Source organism: Phalacrocorax aristotelis, chromosome 17, assembly GCF_949628215.1.
Source record: "Phalacrocorax aristotelis chromosome 17, bGulAri2.1, whole genome shotgun sequence".
Lineage (NCBI taxonomy): Eukaryota > Metazoa > Chordata > Aves > Suliformes > Phalacrocoracidae > Phalacrocorax > Phalacrocorax aristotelis.
The window spans coordinates 9,917,434-9,932,268 of NC_134292.1; the positions used below are offsets into that span (position 1 = coordinate 9,917,434).

Here is a 14,835-nt window from a genome sequence, read left to right on the forward strand (position 1 = left end):
CCTAAAATATTTTATACATAAAATGGTATTTATGTAAAAGACAGTAATATGCATAAGTGACCTATCTTGGAATAGTTCAGATTGGTGGAACAGGGAAACTGGTCACTTGTCCTCAGGTGCTCAGAGGTGCTGATACTCACATGCTGTTGTTGAAGTCACAAGTAAAAGGAAGGGGGTGTTGAAATAACAGCTTTTTATTTTTGGTTGTTTTGTTTGTGTTTTTTTTTTTCTCTACTTGTATAGACTGTTGTGGGAACAGACTTGGCTGAACTTTTGCTCCGAGATCATAAAACAGTGTGGCTTCCTGGGAAGTCCCCTAATGAGGCAAATTTGATTGATTTCACTAATGAGGCTTTGGAACAAGTGGAAGAGGAGTCTGGTGAAGCCCAGCTCTCATTTCTCACTGATAGTCTTATAACCACAATTGACAGTCTTGAGAAAGAGACAGAGAGATTCAGAGAGTTGCTGCTTTATGGCCGCAAGAAGGTGAATACTTACACTGTTGTTCCAAATACTGCATGTGTCCTATTTTGTTTACCTGTTTTTAGCAAATCTTAAAGCTTTAGGCATCAGTTCAAATAATTTTTGCAACTTGCAATGCATATAATACTTAATGGCACTGCACTACACTGATATGGAAAAATGTTATTCCCTACAGTTAATAATATAAAACAATTATATTGATGTGTTAGCATTTGATCTAAACAAACACTTTTTTCATTCAATCACCAAGTACTACTTTAAAACAGTCATTGTTTAGCTGAGTAGTATGGTAAGCTATTCCCGGGAAATTAATTTCTGTGTTCATTAGGATGCTTTGGAGTCTGCCATGAAGCATGGTTTATGGGGTCATGCTCTGCTACTTGCCAGCAAAATGGACAGCAGAACACATGCAAGAGTTATGACCAGGTACTATTTTGCTTGTTGATTAGTACAATATGATTACCTGTTCTGCTAATGAGGTAGAGATTTGGAGCTCAGAAATCTTAATGTCAAAATCATGAATTATCCTTAGCAGTTCATGTAAGAATTATGCTTTAATTTTACCTCTATGTTCAGTTGTCACCTGTTACGTTTTATTCTGGGGCCTTCTGGCCATAAACCGGAGAAGTTATTCTATGCTACTCATTCCTTTTAAGGCCTATTTGAACAGTGTCATCTGTGGGCTTGCTTGACAGGTGCTGTTAGCCAGGCTTTGAAAAAACTGTGCAAAAAGCCAACTGTCAGCTTTGTTAAAGCCAAGTAACTCTGTCATACCTTTCATTCTCCTTGCCTGAAAGAAGCAGATGTGTTTGTACCTGCTTTGTCTGTAGCTCTTCTCTCAGCTTCCTGAGCTTGTGAAATGATGTACTAAGTAAGTCTAGTCAGGTGGCACAGGGAGAATCCTGAGATTTTTACTAGCTTGGACTGACCTGTGTCAGAGTGGCAGATCCAGTTAACTAGTAACGTTTGACTTTTGATCATTATCTACTGGGCAATTGCTTATTCAGTGTAGTATTTTCAAACAGCACTTCCTTCTCTCAAACTAAGCTAGATTAACTGCCACTGAGTGTTCAAGTACATTTTAACTGCTTACCCCATGTTTGTGGTTTGTTTTTCTGTATCATGTCTCTGTAGATTTGCCAACAGTCTCCCAATTAATGACCCTCTGCAGACTGTTTACCAGCTCATGTCTGGAAGGATGCCAGCTGCATCCACGGTAAGATTCAAGTGATAGCTACAGTTGAGACTGAAGAGGCACTGCAGTGATTAGTAGAGTTCACAACAGTAATCTTTCCATGTGCTTTTTGTCAGATAAGTTGTTTTAGTCCTTTTTAGGTTGAAACGCTTACCCATGCAGAGCTGCAGTCACTGATTTGACCAAGTAATTCTTCTAATTTTAGTGCTGTGGAGATGAGAAATGGGGAGACTGGAGGCCTCACCTAGCAATGGTGTTATCCAACTTGACCAACAATGTGGACTTGGAATCCAGGACCATTGCAACCATGGGAGACACTCTTGGTAACTCTTGGGGAACGAATAGGGTGATGACTAAAGGAAGAGCTTTCTGAAACCTTTAATTACTCAGCTTATTTTTTTGAAAACAAGCAATTGGTGTGTAAAATGTAAAGTGGAACAGTTTTATATGGGCGTGTCTCTACTGTGAAGGTATTTTGAATGCAAACCCAAAACAATATGGGACATTGAATTACAGTGTGCTACCGAGGTGAAATATCCTGAGTTCTGTCGCTTATTTCTCTACAGCTTCTAAAGGCCTGCTGGATGCTGCTCATTTTTGTTACCTTATGGCCCAAGTTGGTTTTGGAGTTTACACAAGGAAGACAACAAAGCTTGTCCTAATTGGATCAAATCATAGGTTTGGCTTTCCTTTTTTTTTTTTTTCACCCCACAACTTTATAAGGTGCAAAAATGAAAGCTTAATGGCTTGAGAGACTGAGTTGCACTGCTCTTCTTATCATCACTAGCCACAGCTGGTTTGGAGATAACTATTTCATGCCCTGTCCTTGTTTGAGGAGTAAAAGTTATTGATATCGTGCGTCTAATAGAGCCATGTTTTTTATTTCTGATTGTCCTCATTGAGATTATACACGCTGACAATATAGAATATTTTCCCTCTCCTATTCCCAAATAGCTTGCCGTTTTTTAAGTTTGCCACCAATGAAGCCATTCAGAGAACAGAAGCCTATGAATATGCACAGTCACTAGGAACTCAGCCTGGCTGCTTGCCCAATTTCCAGGTGAAGAGCTGTTTCTTTTTTTTCTTTTTGGCAGGTTTTGTGCAAGGTTTCAATCTCTCACATGGAGTGTTCAGCACAGCAAACTTTATCTATTGTAACATGAAATATTCAGGGATAACGTAGTGCAAGATGGCTTTTTTCGTGTTGTCACTTAAATCTTTTCCACGTTTTTCATCTGCACATTCTGAACTCCTGAATTTAAAATTTTGTTCCTATTGTAACTGTATTCCAAAAGAAAAATCCAGCAGAAGGTGTTGGCACTAGCTGTAGACAAATAGATAACTTCCATTGGATACATTGGGTGGAGGAGGAGTATAGATGTGATAATGGGATATCTGAGCTTTCAGCTGAAATGACAGACTACCTTTCATTTGATACTTCTAAGACTCTTCTGATCACTTGGTTTATTTCGCCTGCTTGCATTCTCTAGGTTTTCAAATTCATCTATGCTTGCCGGCTAGCTGAAATGGGGCTTGCCTCTCAGGCTTTCCATTATTGTGAAGTGATTTCCAGAACTATCCTTAAAGATCCACATTACTATTCTCCTGTACTTATTGGCCAGCTAATCAAGGTAACGTAAGGAAGAATTAAGTATTTGTGGCTTCGTATTGTAGATGCTAAACTGTGGCTAAAGATGCCTTTTGTTGGCTGGTTAACTTAAACTTTACAATGATTCCTTTCTCTAGATGTCATCACAACTACGCCTGTTTGACCCACAGATAAAAGAAAAACCAGAACAGGAATCTTTTATTGAACCTTCATGGTTAGTAAGACTTCGACATGTGGATGGACAGATTAAGGTACAGAATGTACTTTCCAGCATGACGTATTCTCTTTTAAGGATTAGTGTAAATCCAATTTTTTAAATGGTTTTGTTTATACTGCTGATTACAGAAACATATGAGGTGACCTTCTGTTATATTCATGTTGTAAAGTGCAAGTGTTACAATTTAAACCAAGTGGATTTACCACACTTTAGTGCCCTAAGATTCAATACAGAATAGTTAAAGGGTGGTGTATGTTATGAGACAGGCTTTTCTTAGTACTGTAACACAGGGAGAATTACAAGGCTCGTTAGGTTACCATAACTCCTGCTGTACGGGGGGGAGGGGGGAAGTTGTATGTGAATTAGTGTAGCTAGATTGTAACAGAGTGGAAATAATTACCATTTATTTGAAGAGATCTCTTAGACATCTGAACCTTGAGCTAATTAACTAAGCTTCCATTTGACAAAAACAAACCAAAACAAACAAAAAAACAAAAACCCAACCAACCAAACAAAAAAGCCCCAACCCAACAAACCCCACAAACAAAACTTTAAACGTTTTGGTGGAACTTGGCCTCCAAATGGCTGACAACTCATTTTTAGACTAAACACTAAAAAACCCCTGTGGGCTGTTTTTACTCTAAGGTCTCCTTTTGTTATGAACTGGTACAGTTCTGGTACAGTTAATAAGATCTTGCTTTCTTGCGCAGGAGGGTGCAATAGCTTATAACACAGACACCCCACCACCGTATGCATGCAGTACACCAAGCTCTGAATTAGACCGTGCTAGTCAATGTGATGGAGCAGGAGGTGGCCGTGACATGGGTCCAGGTGCTGAAAATCCATTGTTGGCATCCTTATTACCCAATATGGCTCAACAGATGCAAAGTGTGCAGCTGATGCCTTCAGGTTAGTGTTTCATATCCTTCTTCATGCCAGAGAGAAAATAAATGTTTCAGGTTTCTGGTATGGGAAACCACTTAAAAGGGAGGTAGAAACAGTGATATTTCACTTCTGCATTGTCATTTTATTCATAGGGTAAAAGGTTCACACACAGGAATTTCTGTTTACTTATAACTCTTAACTTCTTTTGTGCTGCAGTACCTCAGGCTGTCCTTGATGGGTCAGCTGCTATGATTCCTCCTGGTGACCAGGAAGCTGTCCGAAGTGTCCCTTTGTATTCAGTGGCTTCTCAGCCAGGACCTGGCTTTGCACCTCCAGGATTTTCAAATCCATATGGAACCGAACCATCGCCACTGTATTTAGGGTCAGCATTACCACCAGGAGGGCCACCACAAGAAACTGAATCACAGTCAGAAGAGCAGACAAACCTGGAAACAGGTCTGGGATCTTAGTAAACAGCTTTCCTCCCTTGTAAGGGGAATGAAATATTTTTTGGAGTAATGCAAAATATCTCAATATTTAGAAAATAGTAAGTCAAGTCTTGGGTAATGAAATTTTAAACCACCATATAACGGTACAGAAGCATCTGTGGAAAGTTATAGCATTCATCCTGCTTATTTGGCTTAGATTATGAGAGAGGTCAGAGTCAGCAGACTATGATTTAGACCTAAGAGGTAATCACTGAGTGCACTGGGATTGGCAGGTCTGTGACTGGAGCCTCAGGAGTTTCTGCCTCTGGACATCAGCTTCTAGGACTTTAAGCTTTAATTCTGTGACAACAGAACCCAATGTGTGTGAAGGCAGCATTATGCGGGTTTGGCAGAGCTGTGTTAGAGATGTGCAGCACCTTCAACTGCCCCGTACTGATGGTTGCATCCCTCAGCCTGCTCTGATCTGTGTTTAGAAACAACACAATACCCATGCAGGAGGAAAAAAAAATTCAGAGCAACTGCAGTTCACATCTTTTAAAAGATCAGGTTCTTTGTAGCACAAAATTCATATCTAGTGAAAACTTTTTCCTTAAGTGTTGTTGTGGTGTTTGGAGGCTATGTCGGGGGTGGTGGTGGTGTTGTGTTTCCCCCTGCTAACATAATCTGGTTTGTTTTTAAGGAGCGCAGAGAATTTCCCGAGAGTCTCCTTCAAAAACCTCTTTCCCTGAACAGAGAGAGGAGGATTTCTATGGCAGAATGGCTAACATGGTATCTTTATTTCGTATATCTCTTCAATAAGTGTCAGTTGCGTTACAGATATTTGCAAACACAAGAGTGTATTGGGGCTCCATCTTGCTCTTCAGCAAGACTTGAACCTTAGTTTTCTGTCCCCGCTGTCCTTCCCCTTCAGTGGAATAAATAATGAGGAACTAGTAGAAAAGTTTTTAGACATTATTTTCTTCTCTAAAAATAATTATCTTTAAAGGGGAAGGGGGGATACCAGGCTGTTGTCTGAAGAGTTTAATTAATCTTCCTCTGCCCTGCCTTCCTCTCCCATCTCCCAGGTTGGTGGTTCTTAGCCAGAAGAATTTGTAGCATGCCATGAGCAAGTGAGGCAAGCAGGCCCTAAAGAACGTCCTGGGACTGAATTTTAAAAGCATAGTATGGACTGTGACTTGGTCATGGCTGGAAACGTGGAAGGCGTTTATGAAAATGCCAAACGACTTTTAAAAATATATAGTATTTTAACTGTTAAATATCACTGAAGTTGGTATCTCCTTTTATTCTCCTGAAGTGACAAATGTTTGAAAGAATGAATATAAACTTTTTAAATAGGGATACATTTGGCAACTGATAAAGGATTGGGAGACTTCTTAACTAGAAATGAACCATACTTATAGAAGGAACAGTGGGGGGTTTTTGTATTTTTATTTTTTTCTTTTAATGCTTGAGTTGCTACACAAACATTAGAGCAACCTAATGCTGGAGGGGAAAAAAAGTGCAGCGACCGCTCCTTGGTGCAGTATTTTTATATCTTTACTCTTGAGGGCTGGTTAGCCTGCACAGCAGTGCCTTGATTTAACTCTTTTTAGTGGACCAATTACGTGATAGTGCAATTACTTGGCCAGACTTCAGCTCTTTTTCTGCACCTCCTACATGTCAGAGGAGATAGGAGTACCCAAATAACCAGCTTGAATATCCTGAGTTGTGTGGGAATTGTTGATAAAAAGTGAATGTTGTGTCAGATACTTAGCTGCTTGCTTATTAAGCATGTCCTGGATTTATATCTAACCAGGCACCAGGACAAAGATCCAGATCTGCCTCTCAGTCTTCAGCACATATGGTAATGCCACGAGCAGGCTGTTTCTTTCAATAGATCTTCATAATTTTTTTTAATGTTTAATTTTATGTGCTTTTGTATCTCTTCCTATTACTAACTTTTCAGAGAAGGAATTTGTTTATCAAGACAAAATGTAATCCATCACGCCAGCAGTGACAACTTCGTACTTTCCCGTATATTTGTAATACAGGGCTATGGGCGAAGATCACGAACGACTTCGGAGTCCTCTGCTCATTCTGTGGGGCGAGAGAGATCCAACTCTGCAGCAAAACAGCCCTCTCCTTCTCCCTCTGTTCCTGTAGGGAAGGAGACTAAAAAAGAAATAAAAAAGGAGCCAGCACCTAGAAAGGTAAACTTTCTTAGAAAGGTAGCTGTAGCTGGAGGAGATTTGTTAGTATATGAGGTAACTCCTGGTCCTGGGTACTGATTTAATAGGTCCTGACTAAACCGTTTCTTTCTATTAGGTGCAGCTCCGGGCTCAGAGTTTAAGTCCCTAACAGAAAATTAGTTGTTGCATGAATCTTTCTTTTAATCTGCCTGTAAAGACAGTGTTGAGAGAATTAACTGCATAGATTAATTTATTTTTAGACTGGTGGAAACTGGTTTCGCTGGCTGATGGGGAAAGGGAAGAATGAAGCTCACCTTCCAGATGACAAGAACAAATCAGTAAGGCCCCTAAATTGTCAAAACCTTTACATATTTTCATGTGTTCAAAGTCTTTTGCCGGGTGACAGATAAACATTGTTTTGACAAGTAAACAAATGTGTGTAAAACTTTCAACATTGTGCTTATTCTAAGACTGCCTTTTAAAAAAAAAAAAAAAACAAACAAAAAAAAAAAAACAAACAAAAAAGCTTGGGGTTTGGTTTTTGGGTTGGTGTTGGTTGGTTGGTTTTGGTTTGTTTGGTTTTTTTTCTTAGCAGCTGTGTTTGAACTCCTTTGAGTCTTTGACTGTGATTTCCTTGTAGATTGTTTGGGATGAACAGAAACAACGCTGGGTTAATCTGGATGAACCAGAAGAAGAGGTAAAAATCTGAGGGCTCATTATTTCTCCAAGGGGAAAACTGAAATCCATACTGGCACACAATTTCCTTTAATCTGTTAGTGGCTCTTAAGAATTGCCTCTTACTGAATTTGGATTAAAATGTGCAACTTTTTTTTCAACTAATAAACAGGTTACGTGTTCTTATAGTCTACATCCTTATGGAACCATTTGTATCTTTAGTTGCCTGTGCGGATCCAGTAATTGCGATTGAATTTACAAGAGAACTTGCTCTAGGCTTAGCCCAGTGTATCCCTTCAGAGGGTGACACCACCTGGGCAATTGCTTGTCAGCTGGTTTGCTGCAAATAGAATATAGGGAAAAAAAGTAGAAAGAGTCTATAGTTTTGAAAATGTAATGCATTGTAAAGCAAAGACAATTATGCATCCTGTCCATCCTTGTCATTCAAGGACCTGTCTCAAAATACAAATTATAAGAACCACTGTTGAAAATGTTTCCTTTTAGCGTGAGTGTAGATGGGTTGTAGAAATGCCAGCTGACGTTAGTTATCAGATGGAAGATGAGGAATAGTGGTCTGCTCTTCAGGATGTATGTCCGTATACCCAATCTTGTGTGCTCTGGAATAGGTAAGGAAAAGAAGTCAGATGGAAACTTGGTTTAAAACGCTCAGTCAATGATGTGGTTGGATTTTTTTTTTTGTTCTCCTTGCAGAGCAAGCCTCCACCGCCACCTCCAACAGGATTTCCTAAAGTTCCTCAGGCTGTTCCACCTGGACCTGGAGGCCCACCTAGTGCCCCTGTCAACATGTTCTCCAGAAGAGCAGGTAACAGGCAAGGTCAATGCTTGACCTATGGAAGACTTCAGGTTTTTTGTTGCATAAAATGTGAAGGCAGAAGTCTTGGCTGTTCTGGAGCTGTTTGGGAACAGTTGGCAACTCAGTGATTTCATGGAGCTGTTGCTGGCTTTGCTTGTGCCAAGCTTCTGCACTGTGACTGCTGTCACAACTGTGTTGTGACTAGGGTGGTACTGTTGGTATTCCTAGAGCATTATTTTCTGATTCTGAAAGATGGCTTAACTGGCAGACTGTTTGAAATAAGCATTGTGGTACTCAGCCCTATGTTTATTTCTGTTATTTCTGGATTTTTCTGTTTTAGCTGGAAGCAGAGCCCGTTATGTTGATGTCCTGAATCCAGGTGGAACCAAGTCAGGTGGTGCTGTTCCTGCACCATCAGACCTATTTGCTCCCTTGGCACCCATGCCGATTCCTGCGAATGTATTTGTTCCGAACTCAGGTGTGTCACGAGTGGATAAAACTGTAAGGAGGTTTTATGGTTAGTTATGGTTATATGGTCACCTAAGTGATTTTTGCCAGTGTGCGTGTTATGTAGCCTTTAATGAACATTTGAGAATGTTCAATCTCGCTCCAATTTGGTTTAGAAGTAAAATTACTCTGGGAACTGCAGTAAAACTAATGGGTTAGTAAAGCCCAGCTCTGTGTGCTGCAAGCAAAGGGGTTCTCTTTTTTGCCTTTTTTTTTTTGTTGTTGCTTTTTCCCCCCCTGCTGTTGCAGAGTGGCTAGGCCATCCAAACGGCAAAACTTGAACTGTGTAGTATTCCTGTGTTGCTCAGTATCTTGTGCTCACTTCTGACACCCGTTCCTAGTTCTAGGATTGCTGTTTGGGGAAAGAAAGGGGGAGGTCTTCCCTGCATGCTTGCTTACCATCTGTTCTTCTTTTTTTCTGCTTTCGCTACATGCTGTGTTGCACCAAGGTTGTCTGTATGAACTGTACGCACCTCCTGCTTTTGCAGACTTATAACAAGACTGGGGCATCTAGAGACATTGACACTGAGCTCTTTAAATTACCTTTTTCCTGGAAGGAGATTGGTATTGTAGAAATTCAGTTCTCTGACATCTCTGCTTCTCGTTCTGTGAAGTCAAATGCCCTGGTGTGGTGTGTTTGGTTAAATCCCATTTTCTTGTAGTTCCAGGGGAGCCCCAGCCAATGGAAGGGAGCGGTGCAGCAGAGCACACACCAGCTGCAAATCAAACCAACGCAGATCCTGCTGCAGCTGTTGAACCGGAGGTGGGTTAAAACCAATGTCTTGTATACACAATTCAAACTTCTGATGAAAAAACCCTCATTATTCTGAATAGTAGTTTTATAGCCAGAGTATGTACAAAGCATGTTGTTGTTACAGACAAACGTAATGCCTGCATGTTAGTTAAAAACTGGAGGAGTGAAAATGGAAGTGGGAAGCCCATGAAAAGTGGCCAGAGGGACCAAGAACGTAACACAGGGAGTAGCCATACACTGCATGTTTCACCTGGCTTGATGTATTGTAATGTTCTCTTGCTTCAGTACGACCAGTATAGCAGAAATGTGAAACAGCATCATAGTAACGAAGGGTAACAGAACTGTGTTGTCTTTCTTTAGTATTTAAACCCTGCAATCCTTCCCCCTGGATCTGGACTTCCTGTTTCTAACCCTGATGGCTCCCAATCGGGCGAGGTAAGGCTTGATTCAGAGTAGTTAGCTAACGACCTGTGCAGCATATTTTCACTGTTAATTTGTAGTGGACTTAACACCATCTAAAAGAAGTAGTAACTGACTTGGTGGCTGATAACTAGCCAGGATGGAATCGTATGACTGCCTACAAAATTGTACAGAAAAACCCTCTAAGTACATACGAGAACTTCAATCTCTGAGGCCTATGTTCTGTAGTGTCATCTCCTTTTCTGTATAAGTAGAGTTTTAGAAGCCTTCTCAGAGTAAAATGTCAATAGCAGTTTGAGGATCTCTTCTTGCCTCCATGCATGTGTATGATTTCACTAATATTAAAGTGTGAGACACAATGAGGAGAATAGATTGCTATGTGCCAGGCAGAGTAACATTACCTTTGTTCCTACTAAATGTTTTCTATATCTACATAATTTTGTGCTTTAAGAAGTCCTTTTGATTTAAACTAACTTCTGGCTTTACTTTTTTTAACTTGAAGTTGGTTTAACCTTTGGCAGTGAGACTTTTAAAATTAAATAAAACAACTGAAAGCTTGGGGCAGTGACATGCATGACGACTTTTTTATTTGTGTTTTTTTTGTATTTGTGTGTTCTTGCTGTTTTGTAGCTTTCGCGCTCTAGTTCAATGAGTTCATTATCACGTGAAGTAAGCCAGCATTTTAATCAGGTACATGTGGCTGGCCATTCTCATTTATGTTAACTTATTTGCTTTTCCCCTCTTTTTTTTTTTTTTTGCATTTGCTCAAATACTTACTAATGCTACTTTTAGTCATTTTCCCCTCTACTCATTTCACAGAAATAACATTAGAAGTGGCTAATGATGTAGTGTTCCTTTTAACACTCAAACAGGGTCTTCAGAATTTTTTGTATTTATGAGAATGCACGTAATCTGGGCATGCTTTTTGTTTATGTTCATGTTCCCAAGAGATTCACTTAATAGTTCCGATCAGCATTTTCCTGGGATACCAAAGAAGTCAGTTGATTTTTAAACAAACAAACAAAAAACCAACACCACCGCAGCCCCCCAAAATCTCCTAAAGAGACTCACACAAGGAAAACCTTGTCATTCTGCTAGTGCCAGTCTCAAATCGGTAATACCACCATTGCCTGTTTCATCTGTAAAAGCCCCTGTAGGAATTAAAGGAATGCTTCATCTCTGCTGTAAGTTCCAGTACTGTGGGGTCACCATAAAGGGCTGACACAAACTGTTTCTGATATTTTTTAATAAAGCGAAACTTGACATGGAGTGTTTATTTTGGGGCAAGTCCTAAGGTCTACTAACAAAAGCAGAAGATACTAATTCAGTGAAGTCGCACTGGTGTCTTGTTTTGGTTTTGCATGCTTTGAATTTTCAGAGCTATTTACAGTTTATGCATGTGACATTGTTTTGCTAATTCCTACATTAAGCAAGTAATATTAAAGATATGGATGCAAACTGTACCAGCACTTTTTGCAGCTGTTACAACATGCTGCCCTGTCCATATTGTTGGCATTTTTACTGTGAATACTTTCTCTGTGTGACTAAGCAAACCACATTTGAGAGCCAGTGAAGCTCTGCAGTTCTGTAACTTCTGTATTATCTACTTTTTAGCCTGCGGCTGTACCACCTTCGGGGGGACCTTCAGCAGGAACAGTACCGTTCTACAATCCTTCTCAATTTGCACAAGTGAGTTAAGGCCTCATCTTGGAACAAAACCATAGACTTGTTAGGCCGGACTGTTAAACCAAGTAGTGAAACGTTGCTCTAGTTAAATCATAGTCATGCTGAACCTTCTTGTTTTAAGTGACTGCAGGCCGCATCTACCTTTAATAGGTAACTTGATGTAGCCTTAATTATCAGTACAAATTCTGCCTTCTCCTCTCCCAGGTGCCTTTTGAACGTAGTCTTTGTGTTCCTTTCCCCACTCACCACCCCCCGCCCATCCTTACAGTGAGATAATCCAGTCTGTCACCTGGTTTGCCTCTGGGCTTTCCCTGCCTTTGTAGCATTTTGGAATTTTGCAAGATAAAGTAATGGAACCAGCAGCTTCTACACTGCAGTCTATCTGTTCTCCAACCAAGTGTGAAGGGTTAAAAGGTTGCATGACCAAAGAGGCCATCTCACAGTCACAGGTACCTGCATTTTACAGCAAGGCTTGTATGTAGAACAAGGCTCTTGCTACTGCAGGATGAGTTTCTTTTGCCTCATTAGAGCCACAAAGATTAAAACTGTTTAAAGGTGTACCGCTGTGAAAATGCAGTGCCTCTGAAGTGCCATTTAGCTTTGATAGTCTACATCACCTGGCAAGCATGGTCTTAATCTTGGGTGCATTTTGATTTTATGTTTTACTAGCTTAATCTGGACTGTTGCATGTAGAGTGTTAGTAGCGATAGAACGAGAGGAAATGGCTTCAAGCTGTGTCAGGGGAGGTTTAGATCGGAGATTAGGAACAATTACTTCAAGAGTGGTCAGGCATTGGCACAGGCTGCCCAGAGAGGTGGGGGGAGTCACCATCCCATGAGGTATTTAAAAGACATGTAGACGTGGCACTTCAGGGCATGGTTTAGGAGACGTGGTAGTGTGGGGTTGACAGTTGGACTTGATGATCCTAGAGGTCTTTTCCAAACTTTATGATTCTGTGTGCATGTAGACCAGTCTAGCACCTGTTTAAGTTAACAGGTCTGCGTTCAACACTTTATTGCCAACTTTCTGTATTTTGTCTCCAGAATGACACTTTTATAGAACTTTTTTTTTTATTGTTCTCCTTTTTTCAGTCTCCTGCAGCCACTGGAAGTTCAAGGCTGGGAAGAATTGGACAGAGGAAGTACCCAACATTGAAGTAGAATACAATGGCTTTGTATTCGGAATTCTCACTCATGTTCTGAGTATGCAAAGAACTATTCAATCTTACGGCACATGGTATCAGTACTAGCTGCAGTTGACATGACAGAAATTTAATGATGGGTGATTTTTTTCATGGGTCTCCCTACTTGCACCTCATCTACACAAATCGTTACCAAACATGAAATATATGTAACTTCTCCTTTTAAAAAAACCTGGCTAGAAATAGCTTTGCTGTGGTAAAGAATAGACACAAGGGAGGAAATAGTTGCTGTCTGTTACAAAAACTATTTGTAAATTGCATAGGCAATTTATTCCTTAAGTTTATTTTAAACCTACTAGTGTGACCTTCAAAGACACAGTTTCAGGGATTCCTTAATTTCTGAAGGATTCTCCCCTCCCAGCGGGGGAAGAACATGTCCACATTGTAACGTAACACTCTGTGGCCTTAAGAGGACCATGCACAATTGTAATGCTTAGCAAACAGGACTTGGTTTGTCAGTGTGTGAAATCGGAGATGTTCATCTGGGAGATGCCTCACGCGGGGTTGTTTTTTGAAGGGGGGAGGGGGCCACAGCTCATCCAAATAAATTGACCTATATTGAATGAAAACTGTGACTGTAATCTAATACTAATTTGATTTGGATCTTACCTAGTATGTATGTAGTTTGTGGTTTAGACTACTTGTAAAGCAAATTGTATAGTCTGAAAGAAGCTCTCTGTATAATAGCCAATGCTGTACTATTTGACGAGTGAGTGTTCTTTTAAGTGCAATACGGTTACTTGCTTTCTCTCAAACTGCTGGCACTGTACAATTAAGGTGGTAACAGCTTGAAAGTTAAGTTTTTTTTTCCCTGTTGAGTGCCAGAATCAGCATCATACTCTGTTCTGAATTTCCATTACTTAAATAACCAAGGTCTTAAATAGCTAACAGCTGAGTTTCAAACATACTAAAAGTTAGATGGATTAGACCTCTACTGATGGACTTTAAAATCTTTAGGTTTAATGTAGGAAATCTTGAAGACCATGATATGCAACATTCATATTCACTGAAGAATCTGAATTATCTGCAAAGAGAGAAATAAACTTTAAATATTTATTAAATCATTAGGCCATATTTTATTTAGAACTTGCCACCAAACTGTTTTGATTTTACTTGAATTTCTGCCCATGTGTAGAAAAAATGTGAATGTGAAATTGCCAGTGTTGGTCCCCTGTTTTTTTTGTTGTTGTTTTGGTTTTTTTGGGTTTTCTTATTTTTTTTTTTTCCCCCTGAATAACACCACCTTTCTGAGATCTCGATAGCCTTACATATGTCCTAAAAGGTTTATATGTAGCCGAAGTAAAATGCTGTTTGGGGGGGATTAGAAACCTTTGCATAATGGTCCGTACTTAATTCCAGACGTGGGCAGCAGCAGTCGGTGTGGTTTACTTTTCTGTAATTGAACCCTGGTCAGACACTTGGCTTTCCTCTCGTTCAGCCAGGCTGCTGATTATTTTCTCCTTTCAGTAGAGACTGCCAAACAACTTAATTCAAGAAGGCTTCCTTTGAGCTGGGAGCGGCTATCTTTCCTAAGTGTAAGATTTGACACTGTAAATTCTTAAATAAAATATTTTGCGCTCTGGAGCACTTTCACATTTTAATTCTTCTTGTGGTTATTGTTTTAGCAAGCTAGGTGAAGGAACCTGTCCTGTATCTTTGGAAAGAATCTGTTTAAAGAAAGGGAGGCAGGGCGTGCTGCATCTGGCCAGGGCCTGGCTTCAGCTGTCTTTGTTGAACTGCTCGCATTTGAAGCTGTAGGCTTGACATACGCA

The 14,835-nt window shown here is 40.1% G+C and overlaps 1 protein-coding gene across 9 annotated transcripts in view; it reads left to right on the forward strand.

Annotated features, from left to right (window-relative positions):
* Nucleotides 1–14,656, forward strand: part of SEC16A (SEC16 homolog A, endoplasmic reticulum export factor) — a 32,097-nt gene extending 17,441 nt beyond the window's left edge. For 3 of the 9 annotated variants that reach the window (XM_075112330.1, XM_075112334.1, XM_075112339.1), the window contains 22 exons: nucleotides 244–486; nucleotides 812–909; nucleotides 1,618–1,699; nucleotides 1,884–2,001; nucleotides 2,245–2,356; nucleotides 2,633–2,738; nucleotides 3,169–3,309; nucleotides 3,425–3,538; nucleotides 4,215–4,413; nucleotides 4,606–4,845; nucleotides 5,518–5,606; nucleotides 6,634–6,681; nucleotides 6,869–7,027; nucleotides 7,267–7,344; nucleotides 7,647–7,703; nucleotides 8,393–8,504; nucleotides 8,836–8,973; nucleotides 9,665–9,765; nucleotides 10,117–10,191; nucleotides 10,807–10,866; nucleotides 11,791–11,865; nucleotides 12,954–14,656. In XM_075112330.1, the coding sequence (XP_074968431.1) occupies nucleotides 244–486; nucleotides 812–909; nucleotides 1,618–1,699; nucleotides 1,884–2,001; nucleotides 2,245–2,356; nucleotides 2,633–2,738; nucleotides 3,169–3,309; nucleotides 3,425–3,538; nucleotides 4,215–4,413; nucleotides 4,606–4,845; nucleotides 5,518–5,606; nucleotides 6,634–6,681; nucleotides 6,869–7,027; nucleotides 7,267–7,344; nucleotides 7,647–7,703; nucleotides 8,393–8,504; nucleotides 8,836–8,973; nucleotides 9,665–9,765; nucleotides 10,117–10,191; nucleotides 10,807–10,866; nucleotides 11,791–11,865; nucleotides 12,954–13,022 (2,514 nt within the window). In that variant the 3' untranslated portion in view covers nucleotides 13,023–14,656. Of the gene's footprint in view, nucleotides 1–243; nucleotides 487–811; nucleotides 910–1,617; nucleotides 1,700–1,883; nucleotides 2,002–2,244; nucleotides 2,357–2,632; nucleotides 2,739–3,168; nucleotides 3,310–3,424; nucleotides 3,539–4,214; nucleotides 4,414–4,605; nucleotides 4,846–5,517; nucleotides 5,607–6,633; nucleotides 6,682–6,868; nucleotides 7,028–7,266; nucleotides 7,345–7,646; nucleotides 7,704–8,392; nucleotides 8,505–8,835; nucleotides 8,974–9,664; nucleotides 9,766–9,880; nucleotides 10,028–10,116; nucleotides 10,192–10,806; nucleotides 10,867–11,790; nucleotides 11,866–12,953 lie in introns of those variants that run through there. The other 6 variants (XM_075112331.1, XM_075112336.1, XM_075112335.1 and 3 more) reach the window with 4 other exon arrangements.
* The last annotated feature ends 179 nt before the right edge of the window (nucleotides 14,657–14,835 follow it).